Source organism: Alligator sinensis, unplaced genomic scaffold (assembly GCF_000455745.1).
Source record: "Alligator sinensis unplaced genomic scaffold, ASM45574v1 scaffold280_1, whole genome shotgun sequence".
Lineage (NCBI taxonomy): Eukaryota > Metazoa > Chordata > Crocodylia > Alligatoridae > Alligator > Alligator sinensis.
This window is the reverse complement of record NW_005841835.1, coordinates 5624774-5637863: the sequence shown is the minus strand read 5'-3', so window position 1 is coordinate 5637863 and position 13090 is coordinate 5624774. Positions and strand designations below refer to the sequence as shown.

Genomic DNA, 13090 nt, shown 5'->3' with positions numbered 1-13090 from the left:
ATTGTTACTCAGAACACTGTCTACTCTTGCTCCCTAGTATTGCATTTTACCTCTAATTGCATGATCAAGCCAATAAATTGGACTCAAGGGACAAAAAACATTAGAAAAGTACCTACCCTGACAAAACCGGAGGTTGCAAGAAAATGCACTTCAAATACAAGCGAGACAAGACAAGACAAGCGAAGGAGAGGTATCAAAGCCTGAAAGACAGTCATCAATACTGACAGATTACTGTAATTCTGGCTGACAGGATGATCGATTTAAGCAGCATATGCCAATCAATACTCTCCTCATTTACTGAACAACATTAGATATGTAGTTAGATAAGATGTTCTCGAGATAAGACTCAAACTACGTTTAACAAACATGAATAGCACAATTTATGCTTTGGAATCTTCGAAGTTTTTTTTCATTATTATTGGAATAAACCAGCTGACACAGCAATGCAATTATCTATAAAACTATATCAATAAAATTCTGCATTTTTTTTGCATTCTCAGTCCTTAAAGGATTACTTTAATACCCTTAAGATGCTTTTCAAATGATCAAAATATCATATATAACGTCCTAAAATAAATTCTGGAAAGTAAGCATACATGATTTCTTATTAACTGAGTGTTTTTCTTTTTTTCATTTGCAAGAAATCTACAGTTGAATATTTGAGCTATCTTTGGTTTACAGAAGCCAAATTTCCCCTCATTCTTTCAGTATTTTTACACAATTCCCTTGTATAAAACAGTTGTGAAAATCTATTAAAAGTATATTAAATTAAACTAGCCAACTCATACAAAGAGGATATGAAATTTTATAAAACAATTTTAAATATAATCTGATCTGTTCTAATATTTAAGTAACATAATAATAAAAAAAAGAAAAAAGAATGCCTTGAAACTGGCATTAGAATAAGTCTTAGAAATCTTCATTTTTCAGGGTAGGTAGTTTTACTTGTGGAATATAAACATTCTACTTTGATTATTATTATTTACAGAAGATGAAGAGAGTTTTCAGTATAAATTTACTTCCGAACTAATTATGAAATCCTACCATGCCAATACGATTAAACAGAAAGTGCTTAACTTTTGTGATTCTTGCTTAGCCTCAGAAAGATATTTCTTCCATGGCACTATGAAAGGCATTTCCAACACATTCTACCTCCTTTCTGAGCACTCAGTTGGTAGGGCAACTGTTGGGATCACAATGGATAATTCTATATATGCCTAATTATCAAGGGGGAAAAATATTCCTCTAGAATACCAGCTTCTGAAATTTCCACTTTCTAGTATTGATACAAACAAAAATATTCATGCTGAATACTAAAATTACTTTTGTTATCTACTCCTATTCTTCTGCAGTGGAGGCAGAAACAGGGTCAGACCTTTTACCCCCAACCATTCATGCTCTAAACTAGAGCTGCAATTTGAAAACCAAGGCCAAATCTTGAAAGCTTTTCCAAAATAATGTGGGAATCCTAGAGGTATGCCAGTTTGAACAAACAGGAACAGTAAAACTTAATTAAGGGCAATAATATGAGGATGCAAATATCCTTGTCCCCTGTGGGGGCCAGAATGAAACTGTGGTAGCCGACAGACTCTTCTGTTGGTACCTACTTTTTGGGGGAGGGGAAGCAGAGCTTTGTGTTTGTTCCTTATGCCAGAAGGGAGCACAAAACCCTTGGTCACATTTTCTCCTTCCAGCCATTTTTCTAGATCTTACTGCTTTATGAAAATCTGTCATTTTTGTATTTTGTTCTCAAAATACACATCTTAGGAGTGACAAGATTAAAAAAAATAGGGTTATAGGAACCAGAAAAAGATAAAGATAAACATCTCTAATTCCTTTAATTTACTAATAAGGAAAATTAATCAACAGCTAAATAAGTTTATTTAGTAAATAAACTTCAGTTCACTATTCAAGCAACAATCTTAGGGTTATTTGTCAAATCTTCTGAACATTCACAAATCGAGACTGAAAACATAACAGATCAAAACAGAATTACCTTATCTGAATGAAAAATACCTGTTCCCCTGAACATTAATAGTCAGAACCTCCTCATTTCATGGTAACAATAATATTGTGTTAATAGTATATCAAGAAATTATATATGTAATATAAAAGTAACATGGAATTCTAGGCATGGGATGGCTCTTAAAGAGCTACTTTCTAGCAAAGTCCTCTCCTGAGCAGCTTAGCATAATATATCTGAAATAAATCAAACAATCTCCTTCTGCAATGTAAATTTAGAAATGTGTTCAGTCTTGAAGTGAAACCTCAAAATATTATTTCACAAAATAAGTGAAAAGCAAAAGAAAAATGTCTTGATATAGGGTAGGACAGTTTTTCCACTCCATTCCTTCATGAAGTGTTATGTAGACTAAATGTTTAGATATGTTTAAACTATCAGTGCTTCAAAAATATGTAAAGGCAGAAAGAAGGCATTATAAATGGAAAAACAAACAAAGAAAAATTATTTTCCTATTTAAACTACCCCAATTTTATACAGGCAGGAATGAATTATACCATCTCTTTTTCACTTTCTTTTTAATTTTATGCAGCGTCCGGATAGACATTATCCCACACCATAGAACTTCCACATATTTTGATTGATAATCATTCTCTCCTATCAAAGGCCTGTGAGAGCAGGATTACTGTACTTCAACACCAATACTGAAGTACTACCCATGTTAAATTGTTTTTAATTGTATCCATGTTATATGATGAAAGGCATATTTGTTCTTCAAAAATTCATTTTAAGTACTGCCTACAACTTGGGAACACATTTTATATTAACAGTTTTTCAAAGAATGTATTTTTCTTGAATTTAGTTCTGACAAATGTGTTTAGTATTTACTGTCAGTGAGGGAAAAGCCTCTTTATTTTAAGAGGATATTTGAGATATCTATTGGATAAATTATGTTCTATTTTTGCAACATAATTCATTAGTACTGCATTGCATTTTTGGTGGATGAGATTTATTTTATTATATTTGATGCAACACATTGGTTTACAACACTTTTGGGTTTCTAGACAAATACTTTTTATATTATTATTTACTAGAAGATTAATTAAGAGGTAAAATTATGATAAAGAAAAATAGCAATTTATGTTCCAGACATGTTAAAAAACTTCAAATATTTCAGATTTTAAAATATGTTGCCGGGGATCAAAATCTCTCTCAATTTTCTGTTTGTAAGGGCTGTACATTTTATTAGAAAGTTTGTTTTGGCAAATCATACATAAAACATAAAACGCATTTTTGACCTGCAAATAGCTGAGACTTCAAAAACTTTGTATTCTGAAATGTAATAGTCATTCAGGAACAACTAGAATTTCTTTACAGGTAACACTTCTGATAAAAATGTCTGCTACCCTTATTTTCCTTCCTTCTATCACCAAGTTTTAAAAACAATTATATGTAGTTTGGTCAAGAGAGGAATTTACTCTTTTTGAGGGCAAACATTATTCCTACTATAAATACTGTCATTCAGTTTACTTCTACTCTTTTGCCTTTGGTTAGAAAGCTTAAATACAGAGCCTAAGTTAAAAAAAATGTATTTTTCTTTCTGACATTTTATTTTTATGTATAATGAACTAAAGAATGTTCAAACTTTCTCTCATTTCTGCAAAATTAGATGATCAGTTCACTAAACTATAAGCCCAAAGATTTTAGACTTCTTGTTCTAATTCATAGGAACCATAGTGCTAAATGATATGGTGATGATATCTTGATTCCAATCTCCACCATCACTGCTGGCACTGGATGAGCTACACTAAGGTTGAGTCTCACAGTGTGAAAGAAGCCCGTGTATTTTCAAGACATCCCATCGAGAACACATAAGAGGAATGGGCAGATATTCCAGACTGACAGAGGTGGAGTACTGAGGGGAATGTAAACAGATTAGCTATGAGGGAAGGAAAATAGTCCTGCTGCCTTTACAGAAAGGCAGTGTAAGTAGTCCTATGTATTGTTTTCCATTGTGCATGTATGTGCCTGTTTCTGGGAACAGCTACTAGAGGAGCCTGTGAAACACTGTTAGAACTCTGAAGTGCAGCAGTGCTCAGCCTTTCGGCCCCACAGGCCAGATAAGCGGTGCAGGGTGTGTCCGTCAGCCAGACAGTCCATGCACTGGATTGTGGGCATGGCTCCACACTGAATTGAGTCCACTGCTCCAGCCCCACATATGATCCTGCCACATTAAACGATCCCTTCCAGTCCTACTTTTGTATGACTTCTATGATTTCATTTCCTACCCCTCCACTACCCATTTCCTCTTAATAATGTCCCAAAGTAAGGTCAAACCTGGAAGGAGAGAGTTCACTTTCTAGAAGGGCTTCACTTTGCATATAACTACAATGCGGACAGCTGTAGGGTTAGGTATAGGTATCATATAAGAGTGGGAAGGGTAGCTCACAAAGTTTGGGATAGTTGAAGGTAACCCTCAAAGTTGACCCTAACTATCCATGTAAATATACCGCTCTGTTTCTCCATCTATAAAAAAGGGAATACAAAAGTCACCTACGGGCTTAAGTTCATCTGACATGGAGTTCCCAGATCACTCGGTTATTCTGTCATGCCTTGCCTCCTCATGAGCAAAGCTAATCTAAATTTTTATTGTCCCACCAAAGTTCCCAGTAAATCACTGCTGCCCCAATTAAACCTGCAATTTCCAGATACATACACACACATAATTTCAGCTCCTGTTACTTTTATGTAGGGCCCCTCTTCTGCCGCAGTTGCTCCCTTACCAGACATGTAGCAGGCCCTTGTCTTACTATCTCCTTTACTCCACACCTAGGCACTCCGCTCCTTGTTGCTTTTAACCCTCTGGTAAGTAAAGAGTCCAAGCATGCCTATACACGTGCAGGGAGGCTGCTCTGATGCGCTGTAACAGGGGTGGGCAAAATACGGCCCATGGGCTGAATCCAGCCTGTCAGGACATTCCATCTGACCTGCGGGGCCCCTAAAAAATTTAGAAAATATTTATCTGCTCCTGGCTGCCTGTCAAAGATGACAGGAGCCAGGGGCAGTAGGACCCAGGGAAAGCCTCAGCAGGATGCAGAAGGCCAATCCCGCCCCACCAACCAGCCGCTTCCCTGCCTTCCTGCCTCCACACTGCTCCAGCATCACGTGGCTCCCAGCTGCATCGCTGGACCAGGGAGAATGGGGCCACGCTGGTACCCCAGGTGTGTGGATGTGTGTTCGTCGGGTGAGTTCCATATGCACACCCCACCATACACATGCAGCCAGACCCCGCTTTGCATGGCCATGCATGCAGACCCTTACACCCATTCACACACCTCAGCCACGCCCCCCCACACAGTCCCCCACAAACTCCATACCCATCCACACCCCACATATCCACACATACACCCACATGCTCCCTCCCTGACACCCACACTCCCATACCTATCCACCCCACAGACACACCCACACCCTCCCCCACAACTGTCCCTAGAGAGGTGCAGGGCCTGGGGCAAATCAGCCTGTGCAGGGCCCCCTTAACACCGTGCAGGGCCCATGGGACCCCAGCAAAGGCAGGGCATGGGATGGGGCAGCATTTCCCAATCTTTCCTGTCCCACGGCACACTTACATGGGTAAATGAATATCGTGGCACACCGGACATGGGGGGAGGGGTGGCGGCCAGAATTTTCAGCCCAAAAACACTTAAAGAAATTCTCACCACATGGGGCAGGGGGGCCAGAAAACCCTCAAATGCTACAGTCACCACCAAATGCCCAAAATAATTGCCTGTCCCTGCGCTATAATTACACCTCATCAGAGCAGACTCAGTTAATCAAGTCTGCTGGAGCATGGTAATTACTGTGCTCCGGCAGACTCCAGTGTCACATGTATCAGCATCCCCACGCTGAAAAATGGCAGTGGGGGTGCTTTAACTAAAGCTTGTTCAACAACCTTTAGATAAAGCACCCCTGCCTCTATTTTTCAGTGCAGGGATGCTGACATACATGCCACTCTGGATGCTTCAATGAGAGTGGCTCTTGGAGCTGCTCTAATTATAGTGTCCCCCACCCAGAGCACATATATAAACACCCCAACTGTTTCGTTCCTTTAAAAATGTACTAGCAATTTTTGGGCCACTTTCCCTCCTTTTTCACTTTTTCTCCACTACAGAAGCAGCAACATCTGCAGGGCTCTGTTCCTCTCTCACTGGCTCCATAGCTCAATTCATCAGGGGAAACAAATTTTTAATTAACACAGGTGAGTAAGTTTATAAAGAGAGCCAACACAGCTCTCTACACTTACAGTAGATACAACTTTTCATCTTTAAACAAACTACTGTAAGCAGCACCAAACACAACACACAGTCTAAGTACAGGCTGATAAGAATTCAGTCAGTAGCCACAGACAGAAACACACATGTAAGTGCTCCAAATTCCTCTCCAATTTGGAGGGAGAATGGAGAGCTGTGAGATGCCAGAAGACTGAGCAACTCCCTGTTTACCGGGGGCAGGCAATTATTTTGGGAAGAGGGCCTGCTTACTGAGTTTTGGCAAGCCATCAAGGGCCGCATAACAGGTAGCCCAGGGCAGATAAATATTAATTTTCTAAATTTTTTTAGGGGCCCTGCAGGTCAGATAGAATGGCCTGGCGGGCCGCATCCAGCCCCTGGGCCGCATTTTGCCCACTCCTGCTGTTTACCCATGCTTGAGCATGCAGATATAACTGAATCTTCTCCATAATGAAGTGCTTCGAAGAAATTGCTGTTTCATGCAGGGTCATTTATTGAGCTCCTCTGCCATTTTAGAGCACTTTATGTGGCGCCTTCAAGGTGTCTTTTGGCTTCTGAAGCATTTCAAAGGTGTCTGAAGTTCTTCAAATGTTACATCTGTCCAGTGTCATCAACTAGAAATTTAATCAGTTAAAAATGGTGCCAAGTAATCTGACATCCAATATGCCTCCTAGGTGATGGCATAGGTTCCTATAATCAACAGTATTACTACATAATAATATTGTACTGTTCTAATTATAAATTAACCTTTTCATCCCCTATGAAGAACATTAAAAAGTGCACTCTTATACTTGCGTTTGACCTATAATGGGCCCCCAACAATCTTGACTTTTTTTTTACTAGAAGTAAAATATGGTAAATCTAAGTAATACTGTCATAATATGGTGATTCTAAGTATTTAAAATGATAAGCATCAACATTTTAGTGACAACCACTGTATATAATAAAGGACACAGGGCAATTTGATTTAGGTAGGAAGCTACAGTGAGAAGCACAGTCTGTGACCACAACATAAGTTCCTGCAGGGTACAACTTTCAGGACTTGAATAATTTCTAAGCATGGAACTTCCAAGCTGGCAGGCTAAGTCTGTGGGATGTGCTATATGTGGAGTACTATTCACAAAAGCTGTAATATACTGCTATAAATAAAAATATTGGTATAAATTTGTTAGTTCAAGGGTAATTATTTTTTTTCAGTGGTACCCTCAGGATGATTCAGTATACTGCTCCAGTACGAGCTCTTTTTTGAAACCTAATTACTGTGGCACATTTGGAATTCCTTAGTCAGCCATTTTGAATAGGAGGAAGAAAGGTTACTCCTTTCCAAAAGTTAAATAATGATGCATTTTACACAAAAAGTTTGAAGAAAAGCCATAAAACACAATCAACCTGATGTACCACCATGCATCTATAAACACATTTATCTTATCAGATGTAAGAATAAAAGCAAAACTACTCAAGTACTAAAAAAACAATTTGTGAAAAGACACCTTATTGACAGACACAAGGTAATAAATCTACACGAGATACAAAATAACCTACAGATTTAAAAAGTTCTTAATTTAACCTCTTTTGTTTATTTAAACTAAATTAACAACATAAATTTACCAGTTCAAAAACAAAAAAAGTCTAAGTTAATCTTAGGAAGGGGAGAGATACAGAAGAAAAAAATAATCAAATAATTTACTACTGTATTTACTTGAATGCAGGGGAGATCTTTTTTCCTCATTCAACATCTTGGAAAAATAAGCATTATCATGGCTTTGAGTACACATATCTCAGATCTGAGTACACATGGCCTGGGGCAGTTGGCGACACTATTTAGTTACTGCACTATACAATAATAGGATGAATTTCTAGTTATTGATTGCTTGAGCCATGACCCAGGCTTGGGGCTGGAGCTGCTGGCATCACTGTTGCCTGGCCGCAAGTGATAGGGGGCTGCATGATCCGGGGACAGCAGGGCAGACCCTACAATGAGAGGCTACGGGACCTGAACCTGTTCGGCCTTCACAAGAGAAAGCTGAGGGGGGACCTTGTGACCGTCTATAAACTCACTAGGGGGGCCCAGACGGGTTTGGGGGAGACCTTGTTTCCCCCAGCACCCCCCGGGATAACAAGGAATAACGGCCACAAGTTGTTGGAGAGTAGGTTTAGATTAGACATCCGTAAGAACTACTTCACAGTTAGGGCGGCTAGGATCTGTAACCAGCTTCCAAGGGAAGTGGTGCTGGCTCCTACTCTGGAGGTCTTTAAGAAGCGGCTCGATGCCTACCTGGCTGGGGTCACTTGAGCCCAGTTTCCCTCCTGCCCAGGCAGGGGGTCGGACTTGAAGATCTACAAGGTCCCTTCCGACCCTACTTCTATGATTCTATAATAGTGGAGTGGGAGACAGGCAAGTACCAGGGGAGGAGAAGACATGCAGCAGGAGAGGCAGGGGACAGGGTGCTGTGCTACCCACCTCTCCCCAGCTTGCCTCCCCCGCCACATGATCCTCTACCACTGTAGCAGTGGAAAGGACAAATACAAAATGACTCTCCAATCATTAGATTCTGTACACGGAAAATTACAACCCATCCTGGCCTTGGGTAAAAACACTATGTAAGGCTATAAATGGATTTCAGTATGTACCTACATTGCAATTTTGGTTTTTTTTAAACAGACTAAAAGCCTCATGCTTTTATTTTCACTACTTATTGTTTTGTTATCCTGTTTTCCTGCTTGTTCAGAAGTTTAGAGCAATATTAACTAACTTCCAAAGGGATAAAGTGATAATCGCTTGTTAAGAGTTCTTTACAGAGACATCCCCAGGTTACTTGGATGATAGCCCTGAGTCATCTGAAGCACGCATCTAATTAGCATTAAGCCAAAAATGTAATTTTCTTTTTTTTTTGGAAATAAAATCCCTTTGGAGCTAAAAACAAAAGTATGGCATATTAACAGTGGACAAATATTTATGTGCACGAAAGGAAAGAGCTGCTAATTAAATTGTGAAACTGCTATTTTGGAAACAAGCTGTATATATAATAGAAATTGAAAAAAAATGTTTAATAATAAGAAAAGGGTTGTTTCTAGTATTTGATTAAATCTGGTCTCTACTTATTAGCAAAAGTGGTCTTTTGGGTAAATTCTAAAACAATAACATTTCTAAAAATATTTTAAAATATATTAAAAGCTAAAATGATAGAAAAAATACCATGCCAATAAAAACAAAAACAGAATACTTTCAGTACTGTAAAGTCAATCTACTGAAGGAACTACCAGTAAAAAGGATACAAGTTTTGATATAATGGGATCAGCGATTTCAGTGCTCGGCTTGCATTTATAGCTGTTGCACGAACCATAATAGGAAGAATTTTTCCGTTCACAATAGCACCATCGAAAAGTGGACCAAAGAAGGGAACCTGAATCAGAAATTAAGAAATTCAACCCTAAGTCAAACCTTTTTTTATAACAATTAGCAATCAGCATTAACAATAGAGTGCTCAAATAGTTCATTTTTCTCCTTATCTCCAGTTAATCAGAACAGTTATTCAAGTATATTCTATGATGGACCTTTTCTCTTATGGAAACATAACAGCAAGATAATCTTGGTAACAGATAAAAATGAGTGTGCACAAAAATTAAATATCCATTTGAAGACTGCATCTCATCAAGGCTTATTTTCATCATTTTCTGTCAGAAACCTAACGGTAATCATATATGTGACATTTATGAAGTTCAAAGGCTAAATGAGAACACTGTGGGTAAGAATATACTACAGAAAAATGATTAATCAGCTTAAAAACTGTCACAACTTTAGGTGCAGCATGCATATATATTATATGGGACCATCTATGGTAAATAGATATAAACCAGTCATGTAATCCTTACTTTACCCACATCTGGTTGTTTTCCTTGTCACTTACATCATATCTACAACTAGACCGTAAGCAATTTGTGGCAGAAGTCGTGGGGTGAAATCTTGGCCCAACTAAAGTTACTAGGATCTTTGCTGCTGACTCAAGTATGTATGGTATGGATAAACATATACCTGCAGTGGCTTCAAAAGGGGAGGGAGAGTTGCTGTTCAGGAGCAGCAGTTTCAGCTTACACTTTGAAGCTACTACTGTGTAGTTTGTCCATTTGTATATGTTTGTCTATACCTACAGTGCACTTTGGGAATTGAGTCCACAAAATATAAAATCAGTTGGAACACGTACTACTTACACTTTAAACCAGCCCAAAATAGTAATTACAGGCAGGTGAGCCAGACCCAGTTTTTTCATGTTTCCCTTCACTGCAATGATAGAATTTCATTCAAAACCCATGGATGCCAAATCTTGCATATGCTGCATTGACAATCAAGTACCAGATGTATCTGCAAAGTCTGGCTTTGTGTGCATAATCTTACAAACCCAGTTGTGAAGCAGGGTGAGACCAGCAGAAAAATGTGGCTACTAATATAGCAAGGCTGAACTATTGTTGTAGGCATGATTGTCCAGGAAATGTACAGGAGGCAAGGTCTTTTTGGGGATCACTTATTGGACTAACTGTATACTAGGGAGATGTTAGGATGTTGGACAAGTTTTTGGGCATAAGGTGCCCTTCTACTGATACACATATTTTCCCAAAAAGTTAAGTGTATCTGGTTCCAATACATGGATTTTACAATTTTCACTGACCAATCATCATCCTGGTTTCCTTCAACACTTTAGAACTGGTGTCTGTGGATTACTGGTCATCTGCAATATACCTCCTAGTGTTCCACGGGGCTCTAGCTCCTTACAAGATTCCAGGTCTCTCTCTTGTTTCTAGCTGCCAAATTTTCATTTTAAAAAGTAAAATAGCATTTTCAGATGTTAGACAGGTACCAAATACCTTCTTTTCCCATGTATGTGCATATAAACAGTTGATATAGGTACTCCCACAAGGGTTATATACTAGCAAAGGTGTTCCCTAAGATCGTGAATATTAGAGGAGGATCCCACCAGACAATTGCTCTGCTAAGATGTGATCCTTTCCATGAAAGGAAAGTTTAAGAACCCCTGTTCCAGAACATTATTTTTACTGTGAATCATTTAGGGTAGTCTTAAGAATTTTTAAATTATCTAATTTGATTGAAGGTCAACCAATACAGCTACAACCTATACCCCCAGTTTGACTGAAGAATGCAATAAATTGACTTCTCAAAATGTATTGTTTAATTAAAGCATTGATACTGGTGATACTGTACTATTTGTGGCATTAGTGTATATTATGGCACTGTATAGGTGTCAGTGCCATACCATATAGACTGATTCTCATTTTGTTCAAATCTTAATCCTAAAATTTATTTATAGTCAACAAAATGCAGTATTATAAAATTTAAACATCAATCTTCGTGGTACTGACATCATACTATGAACTATGCAATCCAGCCATATGCTGCTTCCCCCACCAACACAGCAGCTTGAGCCACATAATCACTGGTTAATGAGCAGGGACAGTAGAAATAGTCAGAGAACAGCACAAAATTTATATCGAAAAATATTTGTGCGCACCCAGACATTTATTTCACCCCATGAAGTACAGTCAAAAAGCCCAAGGCTGAATTGATTCAATCTTCTCAGGTTAGTTTAAACTGCGTAGATTGAACCAATAAGTAAGTGAACAGACATTCACTTTTGATTCCAGAAAGGCAGACACATTCCTGCAGTGGCCCAGGCCAGAAGCTGGGGGGTGCGAGAGCCCACCTCCTGGCTCTGCTGGAGCAGACAGCTTGAATCTGGAGGGGATCTGGGACAGAAGTTGAATACACTGATTTAACCTAAATCAGTTAAGTCCGATACTACATCCATCCAGGTTTGTTCTAAACTGGTTTTCAGCCATTTTGCAAGTGGTTTATGTGTACTGAACTTCTAGGGAAGAAGTTACACATAAACCGGTTTAAGTGATCAGAAACTGGTTTAAACCTGTAACAGAACAGAAACTCATTTCACATAAACCAGTTTCAAAATGACTGAAACTGGTTTAAGATAAAGCTGGCTGAATGTAGTATCAGACTTAACTGATTTGGGTCAAACTAGTTTATGAAACTTCTGCCCCACACCCCTTCCTTGTTCAAGTTAAATCACAGTCTGCCAGCATCCCAGCATGCTTTGCAGCCCTGGCATGGGCTGTGCTGTCTGCTTCAGAGAGCAGGGCTGGCCCTGCCCCTCTGCTCCCTAGTAGGAGCAGTGAGGGCTGTCTGACAAGGGGGTGGGGAGGGCTAGCCCGGATAAGGAAGAGACTGCCCCACCTCCTCCCCTTGGCAAACCCCGCCTAGGGTCTGGGGCCAGAGTGGGGCTTAAACACCCCTTCCCCTGCTCAAATTTACTGCTAGCTGTGACTGTGGACTACAAATCCCAGAGGCACCTGGAAGCAGGAAGAGGAAGTGATGAGGAACCCTGCAGAGGCCTGCTGTTGTGATTCTGGACTGCAAATCCCAAAGACCTCAGGGGCAGCAGGAAGAGGAAGCGAACAGACAGCCCATGTTGGCTATATGCCAGACTAGCTTCTGGCCTGAGCTACTGCAAGCACATGGCTGCATTTCCTGAATTAAAGGTAAATGTCTGTTCACTTCTGTTTCAATTTAATTTCTGCATCTTAGACTAACCTGCAAAGACTGAATCAATTCAGCATTGGGCATTTTGACTGCCTGTACTTAGCCATGTTGTGTTACAGATTTGAAACAGTTTCCAATGTGTAATTATACCTGTTTATGAGTAATATCTTTCCTTAGCCATGAGGTCAATGTGCTTGAAGTTCCTGATGAACCAGGACCTAAATTCCTATGTAAGAATTACAGAAGGCAACGAAATAGCAGAAAGAGGGAGGAAAG

The 13090-nt window shown here is 39.4% G+C and overlaps 1 protein-coding gene across 2 annotated transcripts in view; it reads right to left on the bottom strand.

Moving 5' to 3' along the window:
• Positions 1-9538: 9538 nt before the first annotated feature.
• The window catches only part of RALGAPA1 (Ral GTPase activating protein catalytic alpha subunit 1), a 163853-nt gene continuing 160301 nt past the window's right edge, over positions 9539-13090 (bottom strand). Inside the window, exons 36-37 of one of the 2 annotated variants that reach the window (XR_003093553.1) lie at positions 10914-11046; positions 9539-9653 (exon numbers count right to left, since the gene is read on the bottom strand). Coding sequence is in view for 1 of the 2 variants with exons in the window: in XM_025201507.1 (XP_025057292.1) it covers positions 12969-13040 (72 nt within the window). In the remaining variant the exon portion in view is untranslated. Of the gene's footprint in view, positions 9654-10913; positions 11047-12964; positions 13041-13090 lie in introns of those variants that run through there. The other variant, XM_025201507.1, reaches the window with a different exon arrangement.